The 24,842-nt window shown below is 39.9% G+C and overlaps 2 protein-coding genes across 3 annotated transcripts in view; both read left to right on the top strand.

The window, feature by feature from the left end:
- LOC119722623 (vesicle-fusing ATPase-like) overlaps positions 1–24,842 on the top strand; it is a 236,076-nt gene that overhangs the window by 85,440 nt on the left and 125,794 nt on the right. For both annotated transcript variants that reach the window (XM_038192822.1, XM_038192821.1), the window contains exons 9-11: positions 5,289–5,377; positions 8,351–8,426; positions 23,094–23,163. In XM_038192822.1, coding sequence (XP_038048750.1) covers positions 5,289–5,377; positions 8,351–8,426; positions 23,094–23,163 — 235 coding nt within the window. The remainder of the gene's footprint in view (positions 1–5,288; positions 5,378–8,350; positions 8,427–23,093; positions 23,164–24,842) is intronic.
- On the top strand, positions 8,435–12,428 carry LOC119722625. Its single transcript, XM_038192824.1, has 2 exons — positions 8,435–9,405; positions 10,624–12,428. Exons 1-2 carry the CDS (start codon positions 9,198–9,200, stop codon positions 11,109–11,111), a joined length of 696 nt encoding a protein of 231 aa, XP_038048752.1. The 5' UTR covers positions 8,435–9,197; the 3' UTR covers positions 11,112–12,428.

The following is a 24,842-nucleotide window of genomic DNA, read 5'->3' as shown; positions in this document are numbered from 1 at the left end:
ATTGAAGTTTATCGGAGAAAGAGTCAGCAAAGCGACACGGATCGTACGTTGAGTGAGAAGGGAGAATTTTCGACGACGATGCTGGTGTGCTCAACTTATTAATAACTTGAAACAAACATTTTGAGTCACAGTTGTCCAGCTGGCTTTTATGGTAGCTAGATTTGACAGAAGATATCAGTTGGTTATAGAGCAAGCACTGTTCTTTGAAAATCTGCCTGTGGACTTCTAGCTTAGAAGATCTCCAGCGTCGCTCGTGACGACGCAGCTCTCGCTTTGCCACACGGATCTCATTGCTAACCAGGGTGCATGAGGACGGGCTCTGATGTTACGTTTGAGTAGGGGTGCATGATGATCGAGTAGATCGCTCAGGGAATGCTCATATTGATCAACTAGCGTGTCTAGATCTGCAGAAGGAGAGATGCACACTGAAGAGTTCAAGATGTCCCGCCAGAAGGACTCAATGTAAATATCACAAAATTTTCGTGTCTGGAAAACCACATTAACTGCACCAGGGCGACCAATGCTAAACGTACAAATGACGACAGCATGGTCAGATGGCATATAATGAGTGGTAGTCACTTGGGAGACAAAGTTATCTGAAAGTCTTGTTAACATGAGGTCCAGCGTATGACCATCGCGGTGTGTCGGGCCTGAGACGAGCTGTTTTAGTCCAGCAAAAAGGTCACAGAAAGCAGATGACTCTCTATCAGACTGGTCCCCTGCTATCATTATATGGTTGGCATCAGATACAACGTGCTCTAACAAAGTCGAAAATTCTTGCATGAAAAGTGTACATGAGGGCTTTTTATTCCGCAACCTCTGAGGTCTGTAAACAACCAGAAGTCGGAGAGGTGTGTTGGATGGTGAGTTAATAGACAAGTCAATATATTCAAAGGCATCAAATGCTTGAATATCATGCTAACAAACATGGAAACCCTTTTTGAGGCATATGAGAACTCCCCCACCTGCCCTGTCCGTGAGGGGAATGTGGTGAAACTGAAAGTCAGGTAGAGTGTTATTGAGGTCGGCCAGAGCATGGCCATCACGATGATCACCACACAACCAGGTTCCAGTTATTGCACATTGCTATTGTTTGTTTTCATTTCATAGATCATAGCAGTCTTACGTTTTATTGACCGGGCGTTCCATAGAGCAAAGTTACAGCCAGTAGACAAAGGCTTGATGTCGGCAGAGATGTGCACAAGGTTCGTGGGATTGGAACCATGTTGTCTTGAGTGTCTTGTGCTTTCTTGTTTAGAGGAGGATGATAACACAGGAATGGTTCTTTTTTGTTGCTTGGCCCATGATCTGTGTCCCCGTCGCGTGGGTTTTACAGCACAGATACCAAGTTCTCTGAGTTTGTGATACACCCTGAGTGGTACTCTGGCCTTATTGTTGCGAAGGCTGTTGATGTCATGTCGATTGTAGATGTATGGAGTGGTCAGCTAGAACAATGCGATGAGCAGCAGCATCACAAAGGTGCTGATTCTGCAACCGGCCATCCGCGAACAGACAAAGAAAACTGTGTGGTGTGTGGTGCCAATGGGGAAGATGGCTACTGGTTGTACCAAGGAGGGTTCCAAAGACACCAAATGAGAATGAAGCAAAGCACCAGAATTCTGGATCACAGGATTTCCAGATTAGTCCAGTGGAATCTATGGCAATATAGCAGAACAGTTGAGTTTCTTTGAAAGTATATCAGGTGATTCTATGTACGAAAAAATGACAGGCAATGTGGAGTACAGACCGAGTGCAACCTCATGGCGCAACATCGTAAAGACGCATCAACGGCAGAGGCCGTGTGATCGGCCCGTGTGCACAATATTAGGCAAAGTTTAGGAGAACAGTGTTGAGGGCAACTGACTGAGCCCCACCATGTTCTCAAGACATTTTCATACCGGAGACTTCCCCAGAATTTGTGTCTCCTAACTCTGATTCTTTCTTGAATTCAGAAAGATCATTACGCACGATGCCCCATATAGGGGATCGCATATCAGTCAGCATGTTTATGATTAATGTAATTATCAGGCAGACCTTTTGGGCTGCCGTGTCCACCCACATGTGGAGCGACAGGGCCCATCCAGGGTTTACGTGTCGTGTTACATGCCCAGGTGAAAGCACAATAGCATCTCGCATGATCCACCGCCTTGACGGTGCTAGTCTATGCATAAGTAGATTGCTCTAAAGGTAAGTTGAGTGAAGTAGACTCCCTCCCCCCCCCCTCCCACAGAAGTGTGGTTGGGGTCTACGAATGAATACTTACCTATAGAGCATCCCTCCCGCCTACCCCACTCTACTCGATGCTGTGAGTATTCCGACTTGACGTTCGAGAAAAGAGGATATTCTCGAGGCACGTATGCCATGGGATATTATGGGTAGGACACCAGAGGGTGCTATTATATAAAACTTTTAGCGGGAAGTACCTGCCGGTCTAGAAAATATGCATAAGTAGATTGCACTACAGGTAAGTATTCGTTCGTAGACCCCAACCACACTTCTGTGGGGGAGATTTTTCTCTGTAAACCTAATGACAATATCTTTGATAATACCTACGTTTTGACGGCTAGGTTGGCCATTCCTGTCATTTCGACGTCGCAAGAAAACTTCGACGTCACTCTGGACATGCACAGTGTAATCGGCTGTAAATTTACGGTCAGGAGAACGGATTACGTGTGGATTCCATTTTCGGAAAGCTGTATTTCGAGCTGTTTTGCTGGCCGGTACCATTTTGGAGACGTGGTAGATTTTCTATAGTGGTAATTATACTTTGACATAACGGTACGGCAGTCGGGTGTTCACGTTGACTCATCTAGTTTATCGAAACAACAATACTTGTGATTCGAGTTGGATTATTTTACTTATTATAACTAAAGATACTACTTATGTGGCATGATTTGACGAGTTTCAGTGCAGTGCTGCCCCAAACAAACCTCCTTTTCTTGGCAACAATAAGTATTTCTTATTGGACATGGTGAGTTATGCCACACAGGTGTAGTATTACATTGAGGGAAGACTGGTCGGTGTGGGATTTTTCGACATTGGGGAATTGAACTGTAAACTTTTCCATAAATAATTTGTTTAATGGATCCTGTTGTATTTCACAGAAATATAAAGATTTAAAAAATGTGATTTTAAAGGTCACTTTTTTCTTATTTTAATGCCCTTTCAGACACTAAAATTCATTAAATGTAAGGTATCGTTACTAAAACATATTAGCAACAGCAAATAACAAGTAAAATATTAATATAGAAACATTTCTGCCAACAAAATTGATGAGCAGGCCCAATATCACTGTGTGTCCCAACCTGGTTGAAGAACCCATATCCCCGTCACTGAGAAATGTATACACGCGGGGTATGGGCTAATCAAGCTTCAGCGTGGTAGGCCTACTTGTTTGAATTGCGAAACTCGTGTATTGTGTTTTATTGTGCAGTTTAATTGTGAAAACCACATTCAGTGTTCAATGAACCCAGCAGGGAATCCCCCCATTTGCAGGCGAGTTGAGGGGCTTTCTCTTTTGAAATCACCGTTAATACAAAATGAAAAGTCTCATTGATGTTTTCATGGTTGTCTCAATATTATTAACTAGATTTAATTGATTGCAGGAAAAAAGCCTGGTTGCTGGCTTTCATTCAGCACAAGAGGCCTTTGTTTTTATTTTTATATTTTTCAAAAATAACGACATCGCATATAAAATCTTTGAAGAAGATGTTATTCATTTTTTAACCTACTTTGGGACAAATCGTATGGCTTCAATAGCTAATTTGTGCATTATGAGCAGTTTTTTTAAAGTCCGTTCTCAACGATTTGCTTTTACGAACGAGCTCATGAATATTCATTTGACAGCACAGCCTGAAAAAAACTGGCGCATGCTCATAAAAGCAGATTCCACTCCTGCAGCTTCTATGCAGTGGCAAGAGTAGGGGTTTCTACTGGTCAGATTTTACTGACACCAGACTAGTCACTGGTAATCACCTTTGGCAAGATTTATAGTGAGATGTCCAGTGGTCAAGAAATATGGAAGAGCAGTCCTGTCTTTGGCTTAGTTATGAAATATGCAAGATGACCTTTGACGATGAGCACATAAGGATGTTAGGGTTCTTACCTGTATGTAATTTTATTTAAATTAGATTAAAGACAAAAGATTAATTATTGACCTTTGTCATGGAAAAAATAACTGCGTCACACATGGTGCGTATGTGCACAGCACACACACGATGATTTGCAATGGTACCACCATCGCCTGCTAGCACTTGACTGCTGCCCTGGCATGGTACCGGTAGCCACATGAACGATCCAATGGATAACATCCAACATATTGTGCAGTTTTCTGAGGTTTGAGGTTTAGTTGTAAAAAAATGCGATGCTTTAAAAATCACAATGATTATCTTGAGAATGGCGAAGAGAGCATAAGTGATACATTTCACTGGCAGTTGTTGGAAAAAAAAGACGATAATGCCTGATAATTCCCATGTATGTTAGTGGAGGCTGGTTGAATGGACATGATTGAATCATAAAGCAATGGTGCCCTTGTCTGTTGGACTTTTCCCCCAACTCTCTCAAGTAAGAAGTAAACGTCTTTGTTGATGAGTCTGTTACACTTACTGTCATTCAGGCTTTTTAATTTTATAAAAACACAGAGCGTTTTTCTCATTGTTAAATTTACAAGAGGCGGTGTCCAGAAATTGGGCATGACACGTATTGTACATGTGTGTGTACATGGACATTATGTAACTGCAGCATGGCCCTGATTTCGGACACATGTTTTTGTTTGGCCTATTCTTCAATTTCTGTTTTCCATGTATGCCAGTTTCATCTCTGAATTATATGAGGATGAGAAGGAGAGACTCAACGCCGTCCCTTGGAGCCTTCAGTTTCTCCTCCCCTCGGTTTCTCTTCTCAGTTTCTCTCCACCCACCTTAGATCTCCAAAGAGACATGCTTCAGTGGTGGCATTGGGGTTATAACCTGTGTGCTGGGGCTAATTTGCATTTTTATGAATTAAGCAAAGGATAGTACGAACTGTATTACTAGTATAGGGACAACATAGTAGGTGAAAAACGTATGAATGTGCTAAAAAATTCTTTGAAAAAATGAGAGAGTCACAGTCAAAATTAACAAAAAATTAGCAATAAAAATAGTTGTAGTGAGTGAGTGACTCCTAATACTTCATATACAAATGTATCAAAATGCAACAAAGCTTTCCAAATTTCATGGAAAGACCCAGATGTCTGCTGATATCTTTCTCAATTTTGTAATGAGTCAGATGTGGTTATTTTTTAATTATAGATTAATATTGGTGTCAGCTTCCCCAACACCCAAGTTCTGTTTGAAAAGGCGGAATCTTCTCCCATAAACCTGACGGGCAAGTCTGTGGGGTAAGTACATGTACTTCATTGTTAATGACAAAATTTAAGTTTTAAAACACAGGAATACAGTTGTAATGTCTTTAATCTAGAGCATGTCTCATGCAATTTGTATGTTGACCTGCGATTTTTTCCCAGGTAGGTAATTCCATATGAAAGCGGCTTACTGTTTGGTCCTAACCGTTCCGTAAAGGCCCCAGAACAAAGTATTTATAAGATTTCCCTGTCTCATGTTTATTCATACGACGTATCATCTCTGCAACAATTGCTCCTGGTAGGGCTAGCTCATTAAATCTGGATACGCCTGAGTGTGCACAGCTGTGCAGTTAGCTAATTGTCCAGTCATTTACAATGCCAGACTTATTGGTAAGTACGCAGACTTCTCGCGTAGGAATGGTTAGGACCAAACGGTAAGCCGCCTCAACCAAAGTCCAGAAATCTTCCATGGCCACTGAATCAGACTTGACTCAAAACAATTCTGGAAATACCTTTGTGTGAATTATGAACACATGCAAATTTTTAGGCATCAACTCCTGAAGATTTGTGAGATATGGCCCCCAAAGATAGGCCCTCGTTTTTGCACTCTCCAGCATTGGAAGCCAATAAATAATTATGTGGAAAAAGTTTCATTACGGTGAACTCGCCTGCCAAATATAACCCTTTTTTAGATCCAAATATAACCCTGTTTAGAGCCTCTGAGACAGAGTCGTCCACAAATCAAAAGAAAGTTAGCATCATTAACTCTCTGTGAAAGATCCTGGGCTGACAGGAGCCCCTTGAATATTGAATATTTGAGTTTTGAATATGAAAAGATTCATATTTTAGGGGCCAATAGTTCTAAAATGAGGAGAGATATAGTCAGGTGGCTTAGACCCAATTTTCGACGGCAAGTATTAACGATTTATGCAAATTAGGCCCCTTTCCCAAAATAATTTCAGGTGTCACCCCTTCTAAATATCTTTTTTAGGGCTATAAGAATCTATCTGCCAAGTTTGGTGCTTTGGACCAGTGGGTCACGATCTCAACCATATGCCACCTCACTAATAGGCCAATTTTGATAGGCCATATTCTGAAAGCCTGGTGCCAGATTACCGCAAATTTGATCTATGACTAATGACTCTGTTCGTACCACAAAATGATGCCCTGTCCAATGTTGACCTTGGGTTTCCAGATGTTGTGACTTCATCAAACCTTTTCATATTTCGAAAATTTCTTTTCACCTCATGATGAACATGTATCATCTCTGAACTAAATCAGTATTCAGATTGCATGTTTTAACTGCTGATGTTAACAAACTAGAAGTAACGTGTACGTGTACATAAAATGTACTGAAATTTATCAAACCCTAAAAGATGCATTTTTTTCTTAGATTAAAATGAATGCTCTTTAATGGTTTCATTAGCCTTTTCCTGTTCTGACATGAAAGTATTTATAACTGAGCAGTGTCCTATGAAATAGTTTTAGACCTGATCACCCAGCGTTTGTGACTCAACAAATGCAAATCTCAAGTCACATTTTGGAATCAGACTGTCCGAAATGTCAAAAACGAGAAATAGGCCTTTATAGTTTTGAATTTAGTGAAAAAAATATATTGTTGATGAACTTTCAGTTCGGAACTTGTACAGAACATTTTAAACATTAGTAGCATAACAAATTTTTAAAAAATTCTTAAAATCATCACCCCATGTCATTTTGAAGCTGTTTCTCCATTTGTAGCTCTGCCCAATTCCACCTGGTTTTGACATACCACGTCACATTTACAAAAACAGTAAGCAGTTTGCAGTAGTTTATGTCATTTTCACATAATACAACGTTTCAAAAGATGTTTGCATGTAATATCTTTAGTTTCCATTTCCACTCCATTCTGTTATTTTGACTGTACAGGATGTCTCAATCTAAAGTATACCCATTTTTGGGTATAAATTATCACAAATGTACTGAATATTTCAGAAAGAGGCAACTACAAGGTAAAAGGTCAGGATGCCATCTATCCAATGATGTTAAATTCATTATAATAATAATTATGTCAATGTTTCCGTCAGCTACTATGGAACTCCCAAAGGTAGACGAAGCTGTCGACCATTGTTGAACAGAACAGGCGGTATGGCCTTGAGTGATGGAGAAGGAATGAAGACAAGTTAGTGCACAATGGAAAAGTGATGATAGAGACAATGATTAGGTTCTCCACTGAAGGAATGAATTTAGACAATAATTCTGATCACGTAGTCTTTCAATTTCTGTTTGTGGTAGTTACAGGATAACTTTGCAGTCATGAGCCCTCAACATGACTGCCATTTCTGGTAACACATAGCTCACATCATCGCCCCATGTGTCTGACAGGACATCGTACCATTCCTTGGTCTTGATGCTGATTCACCTCATCCACTATCCCAGTTCTTAACTCCTGAGTGTTAGCAGGGGTGTGGTGAAAACCTTTTCTTTCGAGTGACCCCACAATGGGTGAGGTCTGTTGATCTTTATAGGCCACAAAAACAAGTCCCCACAATTTCCATGTGGCAGTGCCTGGGCCCACCACACCCATCTGAAAGCTCCACGTGGTGCCTTGGGAAGATCAACTACATGTACATATGTGGTACCATAAAATCATTGATCGTATCCGTGACCTACCATAAATTCTTATGTAACAGGAATAGAATAACATCCGTCTGCCCTTTGCCATCTAGGTAAAAATATTTTTACCCTCTTTCGTAGAGACTTTTCATTAATACCATTGGATAGAGGACATCCTGATCTTTTCCCTTGTAGTTGCCTCTTTCTGTTGACATGCAGTACATTTCTGATAATTTAATTTAAAAATGGGTTTACTTTATTTTGAGACATCTTGTATTACAGACGTTTATTATTGAAAACACTATTTTAAGCTTCATGGCATAATCTGGTTCGAAATAGCAAATTATTGGATTCTAAATATTGAATAAGGTATCTAGTGGTAATATAGTTTAACATTTTAAAATTTGTGAACAGAAAAGCTGGTGGAAGACAATCCATCATCAACCCTGACTGGGATTTCAAAAACATGGGCATAGGTGGCCTAGATAAGGTAGGTAGTTTATGAAATAACTTTGGTCCTTCAAAATCTGTGTGCACATCTAATTGCCTTGGAACAATCAATTGAGAGTTTGTATATGGACTTTTAAACTACTCCTGAGAGCTCCATGTGCGGAACGCTATGCATGTGCGCAATGGATCATAAGGCTAGGACGGTATTTCGATATTACTGAATAGATCCATTATGATCCATGAATATTGCAATACTAGCGAACTTGGTATGAAATTTCAATACCACGGTGTTCTCCCTTATGTGTTCTGAATGTTTGCAAACCCTTTCAAACAGAAAGGGAACAATATCATTCACATGTTTGAATGCATTGTTTGTGGTTCCAGTCATCCAGTGTCATGTCTGCATTGTCAGTTAAGTGGAATGATAAGATTAATTGCTTGACTTGATAACTTGATACTGCAACTGCTGCCACCCTACCAGTGTTTGCATTTGGGGGGGGGGGGTGTATAGCATCTGGATGGAAAGTTCAGACAATGTTTTACACAGGCCAGGGCGGTGTTTTGGTGGTCACAACCAAAAACTGGTTCTGTTGTTTCTCTTTGGTTGTTTTGGGATTTGAATCCTACATCATCATGCGTAATTTTTATAATGGGAGACTTTCCATTCTCCGTAAGTCACCGAGAGAGGGCGCTCATTACCGGGTAAACTACATGAAAAACAATCGTCTGAAGTTACTTGTGTACATTGCGTATCGACATCGGTTTTCGACTTGGCTTGCTGTAGAAAATCACCCGCTTCTCATACAGAATTATGCCAAATACTCTGTGTGCTGTGCCGACGTGCTCGGGAAGAGGTGGACATGAATTTCCAAAGGAAAGAAAGAGGTGTAGTAATGCTTGGCGAGTGGCCATACGACGGGTGAAAGATGACACAGGCCGGTCATGGTGGCCGTCTCTAAGTGATGTTGTCTGCTCGGAACACTTCATAACATCAGACTATCAACGGTTTGGAAAGTCTGGTAAGTTACTTTTTGTCGAGATTTAGGCCTTAACGGGCCTCCCATACTCTAAATCAACCATTTATGATTATTTAACCCATGGACTTTGGCAACGTTAAAGTTTACTAAACGTTGACGTTTAACTTTGACCTGATTTCCGTACATGTATGATGTAGATGTAGTAGTAGTAGAAGTAGTGGGGATTCAATCCAACTCTGGGATAGATTCCCATATCTGGCCATCTCTCATTTTTCCCTTCAGTGACCTATCGGCCATCAGAAAGTGATAATATGTCCTAAAGAGTCAAATTTAGCAGAGAAAATATTGAAGTATTTATTGAGAAAACACTTATAAATGTTCAGACCAGTCTCATAGGGTTTGTGCACAGGGTGTCAAGTGATGGCCAGATATGGAAATCTTTCCCGGACGGATTACTCGGAACCAACCATGACCAACTCGGACCCATTGTGAGGACATGTTTTCAATCAGTCGATTGGAAAATGTTTGACCAACATCATTGACAATGACAATGATCCTGCATAAAGACACACTCTCAGCACTCAAGATACAACCTGAATCACCTAGATTTGGAGACCAGACAGTTTTAATAGCTCAATGGATGAGCCAGTTGCACATTATCAAAGTATAAGCAACTTAGTATTTTTGGATGGGAAACCGTTTCATGTATAGTCCTTGGTTGGATGGCCGACTGAGATCAATGTGGCATTAATCTGAGGCATATAGAAGGCTTCCTATGTGTCATCTGTAGGGTCGCGTCCTTTGGATGGGACGTTAAGCTTGAGGTCCCATGTACTAAGCCTTATGCATGTAAAAGAACCCAGGATACTTATCGTGAATTAGCAGGGGTTTGCCCCTGTGTTTCTGGTGCACTGTATACAGGATGGCAGCCCCAATTAATGTGAGTGTGCCATCCCCTTCCCTTCATCAGCGCCTTAGATTGGCTATACCAGACATTGCTGCACTATATAAATACTACCATTTTAGTGATGCTCACTGTGTAGGACCTGTCAAAAGTGAGGGGCATGTCCCCCAGTCGAAAAAGCAGAGGGGGTCCCCCCCCCCCCCCCCCGGCCCCAATGCCGTTGATTAGAGTTGGGTCTCCCAAGCTATGAATCACCCATCGTGAGACTACATTTTGCATATTTACCCCTCAAAAAGCCTACCAAACATACATACATAAAATGTTCATAATTACATATTTCTTTTTTATTTTTGCAGGTGTCAAACTGCAACGAAGAAAGTTGAAACCAGATGCTGTTCCAAGCCAGTTCTCATGGACAAAGCAACCAACTTCAGCAGTTGTCTCAAGGACGAACCGCTATACAGAACGCTGTGCAAACAGAGAGGGTACCTGTGATGGGAATTCTGATGAGCTGTCTCTGGATGTTGATGTTGACCTTGATCTGGACATTGCAATGGTGGTAAATGTGAACAGCGAAGAACAACAAATACATGACCAGGCCATCCAAACAGACCTGCCAGAAACCCTGCCAGCATCAGTATCTGCACATACACAGACAGACTCTGGGACTAAGGTACAGGGATTTACAATTCATGATTTCAAGAACGACCCCAAAGGAGTACACTACTACACAGGGCTTCAAGACTATCTCAACTTCATGGATGTACTTGCTTCGCTAGGACCATGTGCCTTTGAGTTAACATATGTTAATGGAAAAAGGCCTTTCTTATCTGTACCAGATTAACTATTTTTGACTATAATTAAATGCAGGAGATATACAGCCAATTTTAAATTGAGTCGAATGTTTAAGATCAGTGAATCGGAGGTATACAGTATTTTTGCAACCTGGATTAGATTCATGCATCTTCAGTGGAGAGATAGATATCTGGCCAGATGGTGACTTGGTCAGCTTTTATGCTCCGTCTGATTTCAAGGCCAAGTTTCCAAGCACTTGGACTATCCTAGATGGCTTTTCAACATTTTCAACTTACAAAAACCGTAACACTGCTAAAGCACTGGTTGGTATAACACCAGGAGGTTTGATGTCCCACATGTCCGGTGCATATGGTGGTTCGACCAGTGACAGACAGATGATCGAGAGGAGTGGATTAATTAATAAAGTCAACAAAGGTGATTCAATAATGGCTGATAAAGGTTTTGATGTACAGGACTTGTTTGCACCAGTGGATGTGACAGTGAACATTCCTACTTTCTTCAAGAACAAGAACAGAATGACAGGTGAATCTGTTGTAAGAGATAGAAAAATATCTAGCAAAAGAGTTTATGTTGAAAGGATTATTGGACTTGGGAAAACATATAAAATATTGACACAGCCACTGAATCACACAGAGACAATTCTGTCTTCAGACATTGCATTTATTTGTTTTATGCTTGTTAACTTCAGGAAATGTATCATTTCAAGATAGTCACATACCATGGACCTTATTCACGAGGAAGCCATTTTGGTCGTGTTCCCTGAATGTATTTTATAAATTGTGAACTGTTGAATGTGATGTTGCTAGACTATTTATTCACTATAGCCTCACTTTCAATTTTTTTTTTAATTTGGCTTCAAATGTTAGGGCATGGTTGATCACAAATTCTAAATTATTCATCAGAGCAGACTGGTATTAATTTGTTATTAACTTTATGTCATTGCTTTCATTTTTCTTCGCAAGTTCCAAAAATGAAGATTTAACCTCACTTTCAATTTAATATGGCCGACTCGTGAATGAAGCCCATAACTCATAGGGTTAGGACAAAACAAATTTAATACATTTTTATTAAGGATTAAACTAAATCTGAAATAGCTTTTCACTACAAATTTGAGAGGTTTAACTTTTTGATTGCTGGCAAGAAGTGCATGTATGACATTATGCAGTATTTAAATAAGGCCAAACAAATATTTCTGCTTCCGATTTCATGGCATTTGAAATAGGCTAGGTAGGTAGGGAATTTTTTTGTTTGCAGTTAGTTTGTTTTGATCGCATAGGTGTCTGCGTGTAGCCAGCCGAGGGTAAAAGGTAGTAATTGATGGTTTTGAAATTTTTTTCTCTTTTTTTTTCCAAAACAAAATTAGGGTCGGGCTGTCAAAATAGGGTAGGTAGGGTAATTGGACGCAGAATTATTATTTTTGTTTAGCCTATATATATGTCATACGCGAGGTCACACTTCTCACAAAGAAAACAGAGTATACAAGTATAATATGGTGTGAGGGTTGGAAGGCGATATTAGTTCCCCTCGGTATTGGAAATTGAGAAAATTTGGCGACTATTTCCATATACAATACTTGGTCACTAAAGTGTGCCGTGCATCTAAAAAAAAGTACAACAAATAGTAATATTTTTCTGTTTATATAACTGTAAAGTGTGGAGATAATTTCTCATCCCAAAGAACAGTTTTCATAGCTATTTATTTTCAAAAATAAATAAAATACATAAAAGTTTATCAGGAAATGGAAGAGTTGTTACCCCTTATTTTGGTGTCCTTATTTTGTTACTCAAATTAATTGATAAAAATAAATTCCTGTGTCCAGTGGTTATAAATTATCTCCGTTATCTCTTACCATGTAAATACACATGACAAACAATGAAAACATCAAAGGTAATAAGAAGCTTATTCAATCATCCAATTTTCTCAGGATTCATGGTTGATTTAGGAAGGTTTCAAAGATAAATGCCTAGGGAGTTGGGGTTAGAGACAAAATATGAAGCAATACTAATACTAGCAATAATAGCCCATACAAAAGTATGGTTTGAAATTAAGTGTACATGAGATCTACATTGTACACGTACATGTATATTTGTGATGTATATTTACATGTACATGTAGATATCAGGAATAAAAGATGATTTTCAGTAATATCAGTGTTATTTATTTCTCCATCTGTGTAGAGCAAAATGTGTACTTGTCAGTTTCCCTGTAAAAATACTTGTTTAATATTGCTTTCCTAAAGTGATGATCAAAGAAGTACTGTAATTTTGTTGTTGCTTCTTCGATGAATTTATTATTGTGTTGAATTCGCATTATTCTCACATCTTTAAATGTCCACACTATAAAATCACACCATTGTCTGTCGGTACAGAGCATGTTCCCCTGAACTTGATAATAGTAGTTATGATTCTCCTTAAGAGCCAATTCACCAAAGACATCATATTTCAAGTAAGGAACATCTGCTGGAGATATTTCAAGATCTTTACAAGTGTATGGACATTTGACCTCAATAATGCCCTTCCTGCCTACAAGACCATCTCGGGAACTACCCAAGAATGGGTGCTCTGCACATACGTGTATGCCACAACTGTCAACCTTGTTACCTGTTTCAGTGCAATAGTCTTTTACTGCAATAGACTCATATTTTTTCCCATGTTCGGTGTATTTACTAGTGAAAGTCTCAGATTTGGTGAGTGACTGTGCCATTTTAGTCAAATCTGTTCTGGGTCCTGCCTTACAAATTCTGCCAAAGTTGGAGGCATGTAGACGCTTTGTTCTCTCTTCTGTCCACACTTTATTTGCACTCTGCCCTCGTGTAGCCTCTTCGGTCATTGCACAGGTTTCCTCACTGATGGTAATCACATCCAATTTATCAAGAAAGTACTCTTCAAGAGTTTTCTCTAGATAATCATGGTAATTATTGATGGCCATGATGTTTGCTGGTGCATATAATTGCCGGATTGGTAGATCTTCTGTTTGAGAGTTGAGCCAGACGCTTCTGAATGAATCTCGATATCCAGGCCTATTTCTGAATTCAACCGGCCTGGGATCAAAGTCCTTAAGATCATGTAGGTTGTCTTTTTTGCGTAGCTTTAAATCCTTCATCAAAACTGGTGTGCCAGCATATTTCTTTTGATGATGAAATGTTTGCAGCTTTGCAGTACATGTGTCCTTGGTTAAGATGCCCTCCTTTCTTTTAGAAAGAGCAAAGAGTACTACAGCTACATTCTTGCAGTGGGCCTCTGGTCCCAAGCCAACAGCACATTCACATTGGGACTCTTCAACCACTCCATGTTTGTTTATCTTCATATCAACCTTATATATCACCTTTGTTTTCATTTCCGCGGAAACTCTGCCAATGAAGTACACAGTTTCATCTTGGTTGCAGTAGCGTACTGACTGCAGAAATTTCCCGTAGTAGAGTGCCTCTGTCTTCTCTTGCAAATCTTGCCCATGAAGCTCGTGAAAGGTTGTGATGTTATCTGCTGTTACTACTGGAATCTGAAATTTGACAAGATGACAGTTGTGTAAAAACAAAACAATTCAGCAGAACTCAAAGGAAATTGAAAAACAAATATGATAAGCCATTGTTTTGCAATCCATACGAGGAAAGAACCACAACACAAACCTGAGTGCGACCAGTAGACCTAAATCTTACCACTTCAAGGCAATGAACAAATGCCAAGCCACTCTTTTGTCGGATATCCATGCCACCAGATAACAAAATGGGGAGGCTGTTTTGATTTAAAATGATGACAATGTTTTCTTTTTGGCTATTTACAATTTGCATGCTTTATCCCGACACACGAGGGCGCTGCTATGATTGCATTCCACAGTGTACTTAAAGCATAATAAAACACCTCCAGATTTGCATTTAAGAATAGATGGTATCAGTAGAATTTAAAAATCCTATTTCCAGATGTATTATCATACACACATACCTTACTGTCAGTGTTGATGTCCTTATAATCTGTTGGTTTAGGTGTGGTCATCTAAAAAACCCTCTCATCTTCACATTGGATCCACGTATGGCCAAAGTTGAAATTCCTGTCGTAACTTTCCAGTCTGAAATCAAAGCATTTGGAAATTTAGATAACAAGATTTTCAAAAGCCTTAGCCATAGTGTGTGGGCTAGGCTAATGATAGGCTTAGCTGCTTAGGCCAGCTAGACTAGTCTAACTCAAAGAGTTAGACTAAACAGGCAAACGTTATTCCCATTCCTATTGTTAAAAATGGCTAATTTTAACTTGAAAAAATTAGATTTTTGTAGGATGACCACTATGACACATGATCAATTTTCAAATGAGATGTCTAAAGAAAAAAATACATCAACAAACGTATTTCAGGAGTAGGCCTTTCGGTCAAGGCCTGCGGTTAAACTTAAGGCCTGGGGTTAAGCCTAACTTTATGTCCAAAATATTTTTTTGTGCTCCACACAAAAATTCCTTTTTGAAATTAGGCCTAGCCAAAGGACCAGTTTAGATCTGTCATTATAAATTGAAATAGTTGCTGCTACTAAAACTTTTAGTAGCAGCAACTATTTCAATTTATAATGTGCTAGACGTAACTTGACACCCTGTGGCTGTGCACAAACATGACAAACCTTGAGCCTGAGGCTACATCATGCATTATAATTATGATGTACAACAGTACATGTGCATGAATGATCATGATGAGACTGGTCTGAACATTTGTAAGTGTTTCCTCAGTAAATGCTTCAATATTTTCCCTGCTAAATTTGAATTTTTAGGACATTTCTGATGGCTGCTAAGTCAATGAAGGGACAAATTAGTGATGGCCGGATATGGGAATCTTTCCCGATTGAGTTTATAAAATACAGATGATCGGCCATGCTCGACAATGTCAACAAAAACACTATAAATTAATCAAGTAGGCCTTTCAAGTATCATGCTCCCATGCAGTATTGTTGATGTAGGCCTAGGCTACCCTAACATGGCGCGGCTCCTAACATGGCACACTTTGATTTTTCGCCTCTAGCATGTCTAGTGCCTTGATAACGTTAGAGCAAAAGTATTAGGCCTTACTGAAATTTCACAGAAAGTGAAATTTCATCAAGTTCTAAACACTCCCATCTACCCGTTACAAAGTTAGAAGCAAAATGTATTTCGGCGTGATTTTCCGATTTTATTTCAAAGTGCACAGTGAACCCTTTGAAAATGTTCCCCAAAAATTAGAAAATAATTTTCTGACAAACTTCTAGTTGGGTATGTGATGAGAGAAAATAATGGTTTATCAGAATTAATCAACTTTACAGAAATTCTTAAATTTTATTTTGGAAATTTTCCGAGATTTATTCAAGTGCACCACGTACGTTCGGGGAACACTCTGCCGATTTGTGCCCAATTTCTGGACGCCACAGTTTTTGAATTTCTGATTAAAATAATTTCATGACACTGAAATTGTTCACAGACGTTAAATAGAAAACATTGTACCAGTAAAAACAGTACCAGTATTTCAGTTAATGAATTTGAAGTTTGTCAACAAAGAAGTTTGGCAACACTGATGTGGAAAGTCGGGGTAAACATCGAAGTGCGCCACGTTGCGGAACACCACTAGGGCCTAGTCCATGTAGTCTATCACAACTCGCACTGTCGCAGAACCAAATAAACCCACCTTGTGACAAGTTCATGTTTTCTTCCTGACTGTTTAGCGTTTCTTTTTCTCAGCTCTGCCCTCAGATCTTTCAAGGTCATTGAACCATAATCAGGATTAGCAGACATCATGACGATACAAGCAGATGGCAGATGTCGATGGCAGACGATCCGACAGTGTCGGACCGACACACGTAGCGACGTACAAATTTGCCAAAACTTTATTAATGTTCCCGCGCGAAAAATTTACCCGGTAGGTCTGCTGCCCTCTATTGACGGAGATCTCAGAAAGTCTCCCATTGCCAAATATTCAGCATCAAGCCTTGAGAAACAACCAAATCAAGTCTTGATTATGACAGCAAAATGCACCCGTGCTTGTTCAGCATGCAGCACAGTATTATCAATGTGATGTATGTATTATGGATGTACATAAATTCCTGTAACACAAGAAGAAAAGGTGATACGGCTTTGTGCCTGGGAATCAATTATATTATCCGAGGTAATGTCTAACTGGAAACAAAAGAATGAGAACAGTACACTATCATTTGAACAGTTATAGTTAAATGTAATTGTCTGCTCTCTAATTAACCCTTAGAGCCACTACTTATATAAGACTCTGAAACAAATAATATGAATCTGTTTCCGCTGCCGACTTCATGCAAGCTTTTCAGAATATTTCTACAACGTTGTCGGCCCTAATACTGCCCCATGTACAGGAAAGAGTCACATACCGTGAACTGTTTGCAATGACTCGGATCGGGCACGGTGTGACCAACGAGATCTCCCTCATACAGTGCATCGCCCTCCTGCCTCACCGCCAACTATTTTCATTCACCCACCTGTAAAATTTATCTGATTCAGACGGAGATTTGACAACATGAGATGTGAGATCCACATTGCCTCCACATAGCGGTGGGAATTCATTGGTCAAGCTGAGGCATGTTCCAGAGACCAAGGATCATCTGATGAAGATGATATTGATACACGTCACCTCTCCCCCTTGGAAACACAACTGCGCCTTGTCAAAAAAGAGCAAAAAAACAGCTACCGTTTTTTTTTGCTCAAGATATCCCGATCCACAAGCATGGCACACCGATGCTCTGTCGATCCCATGGACGGGAATGTTTGCATACCCCTTTCCTCCAATATCCCTGATTGCACGGGTACTCACAAAGATAGAACAGGCACACTGCAGAATCCTCCTCGTGGCCTGTTCTGGCCCCAACAGCCATGGTTTCTCAGACTGATCAACCTCTCAGTCTACAATCCACTAATCCTGCCACAGCATCCAGACATCCTGGTCCAACCCAATTCGAACATGATTCACCCAGCTCCCCAGGATCTTCACCTGACGTGCTGAACATTGTCCAATGATGGTTCCGATAAGTGGGCCTTTCGGCAGAAGCTGCCACATTTGCGGCACAGAGTCAGAGACCATCTACCCAGAAGGTCTACAACAGCCGATTTCGACATTTTTATAGATGGTGCAGACGGAAAGCTACCGGTCAATTCTTCTTTAACCGATGTTGGTGATTTTCTCGTCTACCTGTTCAACTCTGGCCTCTCTGTACCTACAAGAACTACCAATCAGCCATTGCAACCGTCCATGGAGGTTTTTCCTGACGGCTCATCAATTTCCAATAACCATGCCTTGGGTCACATCCTCCAAGGGATGTTCATCTCCAAGCCCGCTACGCGGAAACTTCTTCCCTCCTGGGACCTACCGCAGGTACTGAGGAGCTTTCACGTCTTCCTTATGAACCTATAGGACAGGTGTCTTTTCTTAACTTGTCGGTCAAATTCACCTTCCTGCTAGCAGTCGCCACATCGTGAAGCCAAAGCAAACTACTGGCCTTATCACTACAACCTGGCCATATTCGCTGGGAACCTCACGGAGTGAGGTTGGTTCCCCACACTTCTTTCCTTACCAATCTGACTCCTTTTCTCCCCCTGATATCTTCATACCGAACATTAAATTCCACTCATCAGTTCCGGAAGACAGAAAATGGTGCCCAGTTCGTGCCTTGAAATGGCATATCAACAAAATAGAACAGATCAGGGGAGATACAACGAACCTGTTCATTACAACGGTTCATCCACACAGACCAGCTTCATGAGAGACAATCGCACGCTGGATCGTGACTGCCATCCAGTCCGATGAGCAGAACTGACGGTCTAGATCAGAATGGGTTCCTGGAATTAAAGCACACGTTGACAGAGGAGTAGCAACCTCGTGGGATTTCTTCAAAGGGGTTCCACTTATTGACATTTTACAAGCAGCATGTTGGAAATCCTCTAACACTTTCATTCCATGATATCTTCAGGATGTTCTCCAATTTGAGGGATGTACCGGAAGAACTTCAGTTTCTGTATAATATTGGCAAGGGATTCAGCATCTCGAGCTGAACAAGCCAGCCCTCAGCAAGCTCACTAGACAGGACATGGGTTTGTAAGCTAATACCCACTTTTATTCAGCTTACTCGCATTACCATGTATTTCTTCACATATACATGTATAATGACCATTGCTTTGCTAACCCTTTTTCATCCCTGTCTCATAGAACCAATTGGCATCTCACACCCACCTCCTATTTGCTGCGCTATTCTGCACAGGTAGTGGCTCTACGGGTAAGATGAGCGCTGTAGACTTCCCCCCACAGTCGTGTGGGAGGGGTCTACTAGCGAATACTTACACGTAGAGCACCCCTCCCTGCTCCTCATGAGGGCTCGATGTAGACTTTCACCTGCCATAGCACTCGAGAAAAGAGGAAGCTAAGATGGCGTTCGGGCCGCGGGGCATGGTGAATAGCCTATTGTGTTAACTCTTAGCGGATGTATTGCGCTTTCTAGGGAAATATGCACAGGTAGTGGCTCTACGGGTAAGTATTCGCTAGTAGACCCCTCCCACACGACTGTGGGGAGACCTTATTTCTCTTTTTCTGTGGGGAGATTTATTTCTCAAAATTAAGGAAGCGATTGGGCTTATACATGATCATACATAAAAAAAAAAATATTCGTGAATTATTTCCTTTGATTCCAAATCACCATGGCTGGCTATGGCATGCCTAGATCAGCATTGTTGAAAAACTGGTGGGGGAAAGAAGAACAAAAAGAATTTGAACAAATAGTGGTGTGGCATAGCCCCAATATTTCCAGGAATTGTGCATTTTGTGGTAAAAGCATGAAACTTCGCACGTTGGTTCTTCATGCCACATGAAAAAAATGTTGAGATATGAAGACATTTCATATTTGACCTCTGGTGACCTTTGAGAAGTCATTGACTTTTATATATACACTCTATTTATGTCAAGTATTCTCCAAATGTCACTTTCCTTCAGTCCAAGTTTGCATCATAGATCTTTATACATGTCGTACAATGAAAACAATGATTGGATGTGTGAACGATTCATATCTGGCCTCTGGTGACCTTTTAGAGTTCAATGACCTTTGCAAACCTTTATTTGCAGCTTTTTGCAAGATTTTCTCTTTAAACTCCAACTTTTTCACGATCCAAGTCAAAATGGTAGATGTTCATGTTATGAACTATGAAGAATTTTCATGTATGGGTCATTTCATATTTAACCTAGTCTAGTGACCTTCTGAGATGTCATGACCTTTGTAAACCCTATCTATAGAGATTTATTGCATTTAATACTCTTGTAAATGTCACTTTTTCATAACCCAAGTCTAACAGTTAATTCTTTGTGCGATGAAAATAATTTTCAGAGGTGGGGGCATTATATCTGACGTCTGATATCCTTGGAGAGGTCAATAAACTTAGTACATGTATACCTTATTTGTCGCCGTTTATGTACAGCATATCATTCATTCGTCAAAATACCATTTTTATGTGACCCAAACCGCAATAAGGCCAAAGAAAGGTATTGCACCTATTATTGTACAGCTATATTATGATATCAAACTCCACAAACAATTTTGAGGTGACCTCTGACCTCCATTTTCCTTTTTTTATTGGCAGACGCAACATGATGCAATTGGAATCAAAGTTTGTGGGACTGTTCTGTAATGGAATAATGTGCAAACGTCAAGCAGTATGCACTCTATGTTATCCAGATAGACTTGGGTTACCATTTTTCAACCTTTTACCAAAGCCCACTGGCCACTGTTAGAGTGTGATGCTGGATCGATGTGTTTCTTATATTCTGTTGTTCTTACGTCTGCCCTTGCATAAAGAGAAATGGAGATCAGAGGTCATTAAAACATTGTTTTGGTGGCCCGAATTCATGATATGCTGTAGAATTATTATTAAAAAACACTTCTTTTGCACTATAGTGAAATCTTGATAAGTCAAAACTGTTTAACTTGAAAACCCTGTTAACTCCAAGTAAGAACTTATTCCCGTCCAAAAAAAAGCAAATCATGTATAATCATACCCACGCTTACTCAAAATTTCGGACCAGAAACTCAAACTTAATCAAACTCAAAATCGCCAGGTGTAGAAATAAACTTGCGTAATTAGGCCGCAGAAGAAACTGGAATCTTTTTGTTAAGTTAAGAAATCTCTCACAACCAAATCAATAAACCCAAACTCAGGAATAGAAAAGCAACAAAGAGGCTATTAGCGTCCCTAGTATCCTTGAAACAGCCTATTCACTGCAGTAGGCCTACTGTGCAACCCAAGCAAACTGTGACCACACACACAGAAGTCTTTTCCTGCAGGATATGGATGCAACGTACATGATGCCATTAAGATTTGAGTTACATCGGCTGTTCAATCGCTGGCTCCTAGGGGTGGCCACTTGACCCCACTGGAAAGCAACCCTGGCTTTCGATTTAGCCTGATCGTTATCATGGCTGGCCCAGTAAAGCTAGCTGCAGCTTGCACGATAGTGCGCCCTCTATCAATACAATAGGACTGGTCACGTAACCGCACATCGGGAAAGCCCTCAGCGTGGCGCTTGCTAAAAATCTCGCAATCACTAGCAACTAGACAAATGACACAAAATACAGACTTTCTAAATAAAGTTTCACAGTTTATTGTTATATTTATCAATACAGCAGACACTTTTCGCTAAAAAAATATAAAATCTGAGCAAAATGATAATTTGTGATTGAACTAGAGCTGTATGTCTGTTTGAAAACAGAACACAGGGCTTTTTCGCAATTTACAAATGTTTGTTTTGTTGGTCCTTTTGCAGTCAGAGTGCTTCATGCAGTTAAAGGTTGTTCAAAATGCTTAGAATAATTCCTAAAATATAATTTTATCACATGACGTCACATGCCCTGCAATGCCGTCATCTTGACAACACTTGACAATGCACATTTTGTCATTGTGTTCTTGGTTTGAACCAAGTTTAAAGTCAGTCCGATGAAAGGAAGTGTTCGATTTTGGAAGCAGAATAAAATTGTAAATTTAAAAAAAAAATCATAAAAAATCAAACGATGACGTCATTGTGACGTCACTTCGGATTTTGCATATTAGTACCATTATCTACCTACCCACCAAATTTCATGACAATTGGACCTTTCCTTATATGTGTTTTGAAAAATCGCATTTTTGATGACGTCATAATGACGGCAAATACCTATACCTAACGAACCAAATACAAAAAGAATTTTGAATTTTGCATGTTGCGTTTGTGAGATATGGCTAAAAGGTCAAAAATTTCAAATATTCATATAAAATCGCATGATGACGTCATCATACCGTCACCTCATTTTTTGCCTATAACACATCCCGGTCTACACACATATCAAGTTTCAACCCAATCGGACTTACAGTTCTGTAGATATAGCACTTCAAAATATGCACGTTTGTGATGACGTCACGTGACCCATGATGACGTAATCATCACGTCACTCTTCAAGACACATCTTTGCAATAAGGTCAATGCATATGCTGACTTTGAACGATGTGTGACAAATATGAATGCCAAAAGTGCCCCACAGCAAAATCGTGTACAAAGTCTATGGGATTTTTGGCAACAAAAAGAAAAAAAAAAAAAAATCAGAACAAAAAGAAAGGCTTTTTCGCAAATTTGCGAAAAAGCCTCCATATCTGCCATTTTTTGTCGTGACATGAAGACCTGACATGCCAAGTTTCATGCTTTTGTCACAAAATGCACAATTCTGCCACAAAACTGTGCCGCATCACTGAAAAACAAAAGGCTTTTCTAGACAAGTCCCAGAAAAGCTGATAATTTAATAAAACATAAGACATATATGCAGCTGTCAAATGTGGACTCAAAAGTTTTGAAGGTAACGATATTAACCAACCAGCAAGATGTATCACCTACAGATCCAGAACCAACTTCGTAAGCGTTTTTTATTGGGGGGGAATTAGAATGGGTGACTAGCTGGTTGTTGCAAATTCAAACACTTTTCTTAAAAGGAAATTAACATTCTGTTCATTGCTTTTGCCTCCATGCTGTTGTTTGACAGGAATTTTCTGACATCTTCAGAAGAGCTTTTGCTTCAAGAGTTTTCCCTCCTGACCTTTTGGAGCAGATGGGTAAGAACATTTCCAGCTTATCAACAAAATACTACTTGATGATTAATAAGCAAGTTCAACCATACAAAAATGAGACTGTCGTAAAGTTTTTGGTTGCATAACAATCAGCCCTGCAACTCCTGCATTCAAAATTTGTTCAGGATTTATACTGTTATTGTCCTGGAGAGCCATAGTCCTTTATCTACCTATTTGACTTGGTCTGTCCGTCTGTGGGTTGTTTAAACGGATGAGACATGTTTGGCGATGGCATTGGGGCAATGTTTTTCTATAGATACCACATGTGGGGTGATGTCCCTGAAAAAAAATCACCCCACATGTGGGTTATGGTCAGCACGGTGGGTCAGTCGGTCGGTTGGTTGGTATTTCGGTTGGTCGGTCAGTCGTTCGGTCATTCGGCTACTAGACTTCAGGACAAGTTGTTTGACAGTCGTCTTTTGTCCGACAAGGCCCCCCAATATTTACTAGCACGACCAAGACATTTCACCCAAATTCTTTTCCAGTTTATGTTATTGCTTTTACGTGACATGTCTAAAGAGATGGTTCAAATCTGAAAAAAAAAATATTTTGAGGTTAAATTCGCTTAGAAATTTTATTACCCAGCCTCATTATTCAGTAGTGGCAGATTATAATTTGGCTACATGAGATTTAAGGAGTTGCTGTGTCCAGGACCTTGACTTGTGGTGTACTGTGATCCTCCAATTTCTTTACCCTAGTCGTCGAATGACAAAGGTACTGTATTTCAGTCGTTTCTTTCTTCTTTCCAATTTGTCAGGTGACCAAATGCGGTCTAATGATCAAATTTATCAAATTTTTAAAATGGCAATAACTCATTAACTATTCAGCCGAATTCAAACAAACTTGGTCAAATGAAATCTGGACATGTGCTCTGCCTAGCCACGTTCATATAATCTGGCCAATGGTCATCTGATGGTCACTAGTGGTCATTTAATGAAAATCTACAAAATGCTTCTTCTCCCACAGTTTTGAACGAAGTAATGTAAAACTTGGTCAGTTACATCTTTGGACCATGCCTCATAAAGAGTGTTCACAGAATTTAGCCAGTGGTCACCTAACCGTCAGTAAGGGACATTTTATGAAAAAGTACAAAATGCTGTTTTACACTTTAAATCTTTGCAGTCCTGTTAAGTGTATTTTTCTGTATCTAATTCTCAAATTCCATATTCCTGACTTATTTGGTTGTCGAGTTATTTCAAGTTTATCATTTTGTTAAACGTACGAAAAAGCAATATAAAAACATAGGAATTCTGGGAAGGTTTCAAACCACCACGCACGATACTGTGGATGTTGTGAGGCATTCAAAAAAGATACCATCCTTGCGCGCAGCCGACCACGTTGACAGGCAATTGCATGCACAGTGCCGCACTCTCAATAGTACCCAACCACTGAAGTGGCATCTGGATACTGCATTCTTTCAGTTTTTTAGCAGCAGTGCCACCTGCGTAAAAGTAGCCGCGTATTTGGCCAGATGCTCCGCTGCAGATTAAAAAGTATGGAGGCCAATAAACAACAGTATTTCTGTGATTAATTTTTGATGGTTTATGTGGATTAATATACAGGCATTAACTACTGTTTCATGTATTGTCTTGGTGGCTTTTTTATGTAATGTTTCGGCGGGCTTAATGTCAAATGTTCATAGTTGTTTCTCTAACATTCTTTTG

Source organism: Patiria miniata, unplaced genomic scaffold (assembly GCF_015706575.1).
Source record: "Patiria miniata isolate m_02_andy unplaced genomic scaffold, ASM1570657v1 HiC_scaffold_16, whole genome shotgun sequence".
Lineage (NCBI taxonomy): Eukaryota > Metazoa > Echinodermata > Asteroidea > Valvatida > Asterinidae > Patiria > Patiria miniata.
Note: the sequence above shows the minus strand (reverse complement) of the source record. Positions and strands in the feature narration are given on the sequence as shown.

What these genes read in the sequence shown, in the direction of transcription:
- LOC119722625 (XM_038192824.1), top strand. Translation starts at nt 9,198, where the DNA reads ATGCCAAATACTCTGTGTGCTGTGCCGACGTGCTCGGGAAGAGGTGGA. An exon ending in TCAACGGTTTGGAAAGTCTG is followed by an intron (nt 9,406 to 10,623) that starts GTAAGTTACTTT and finishes TTATTTTTGCAG; the next exon opens with GTGTCAAACTGCAACGAAGA.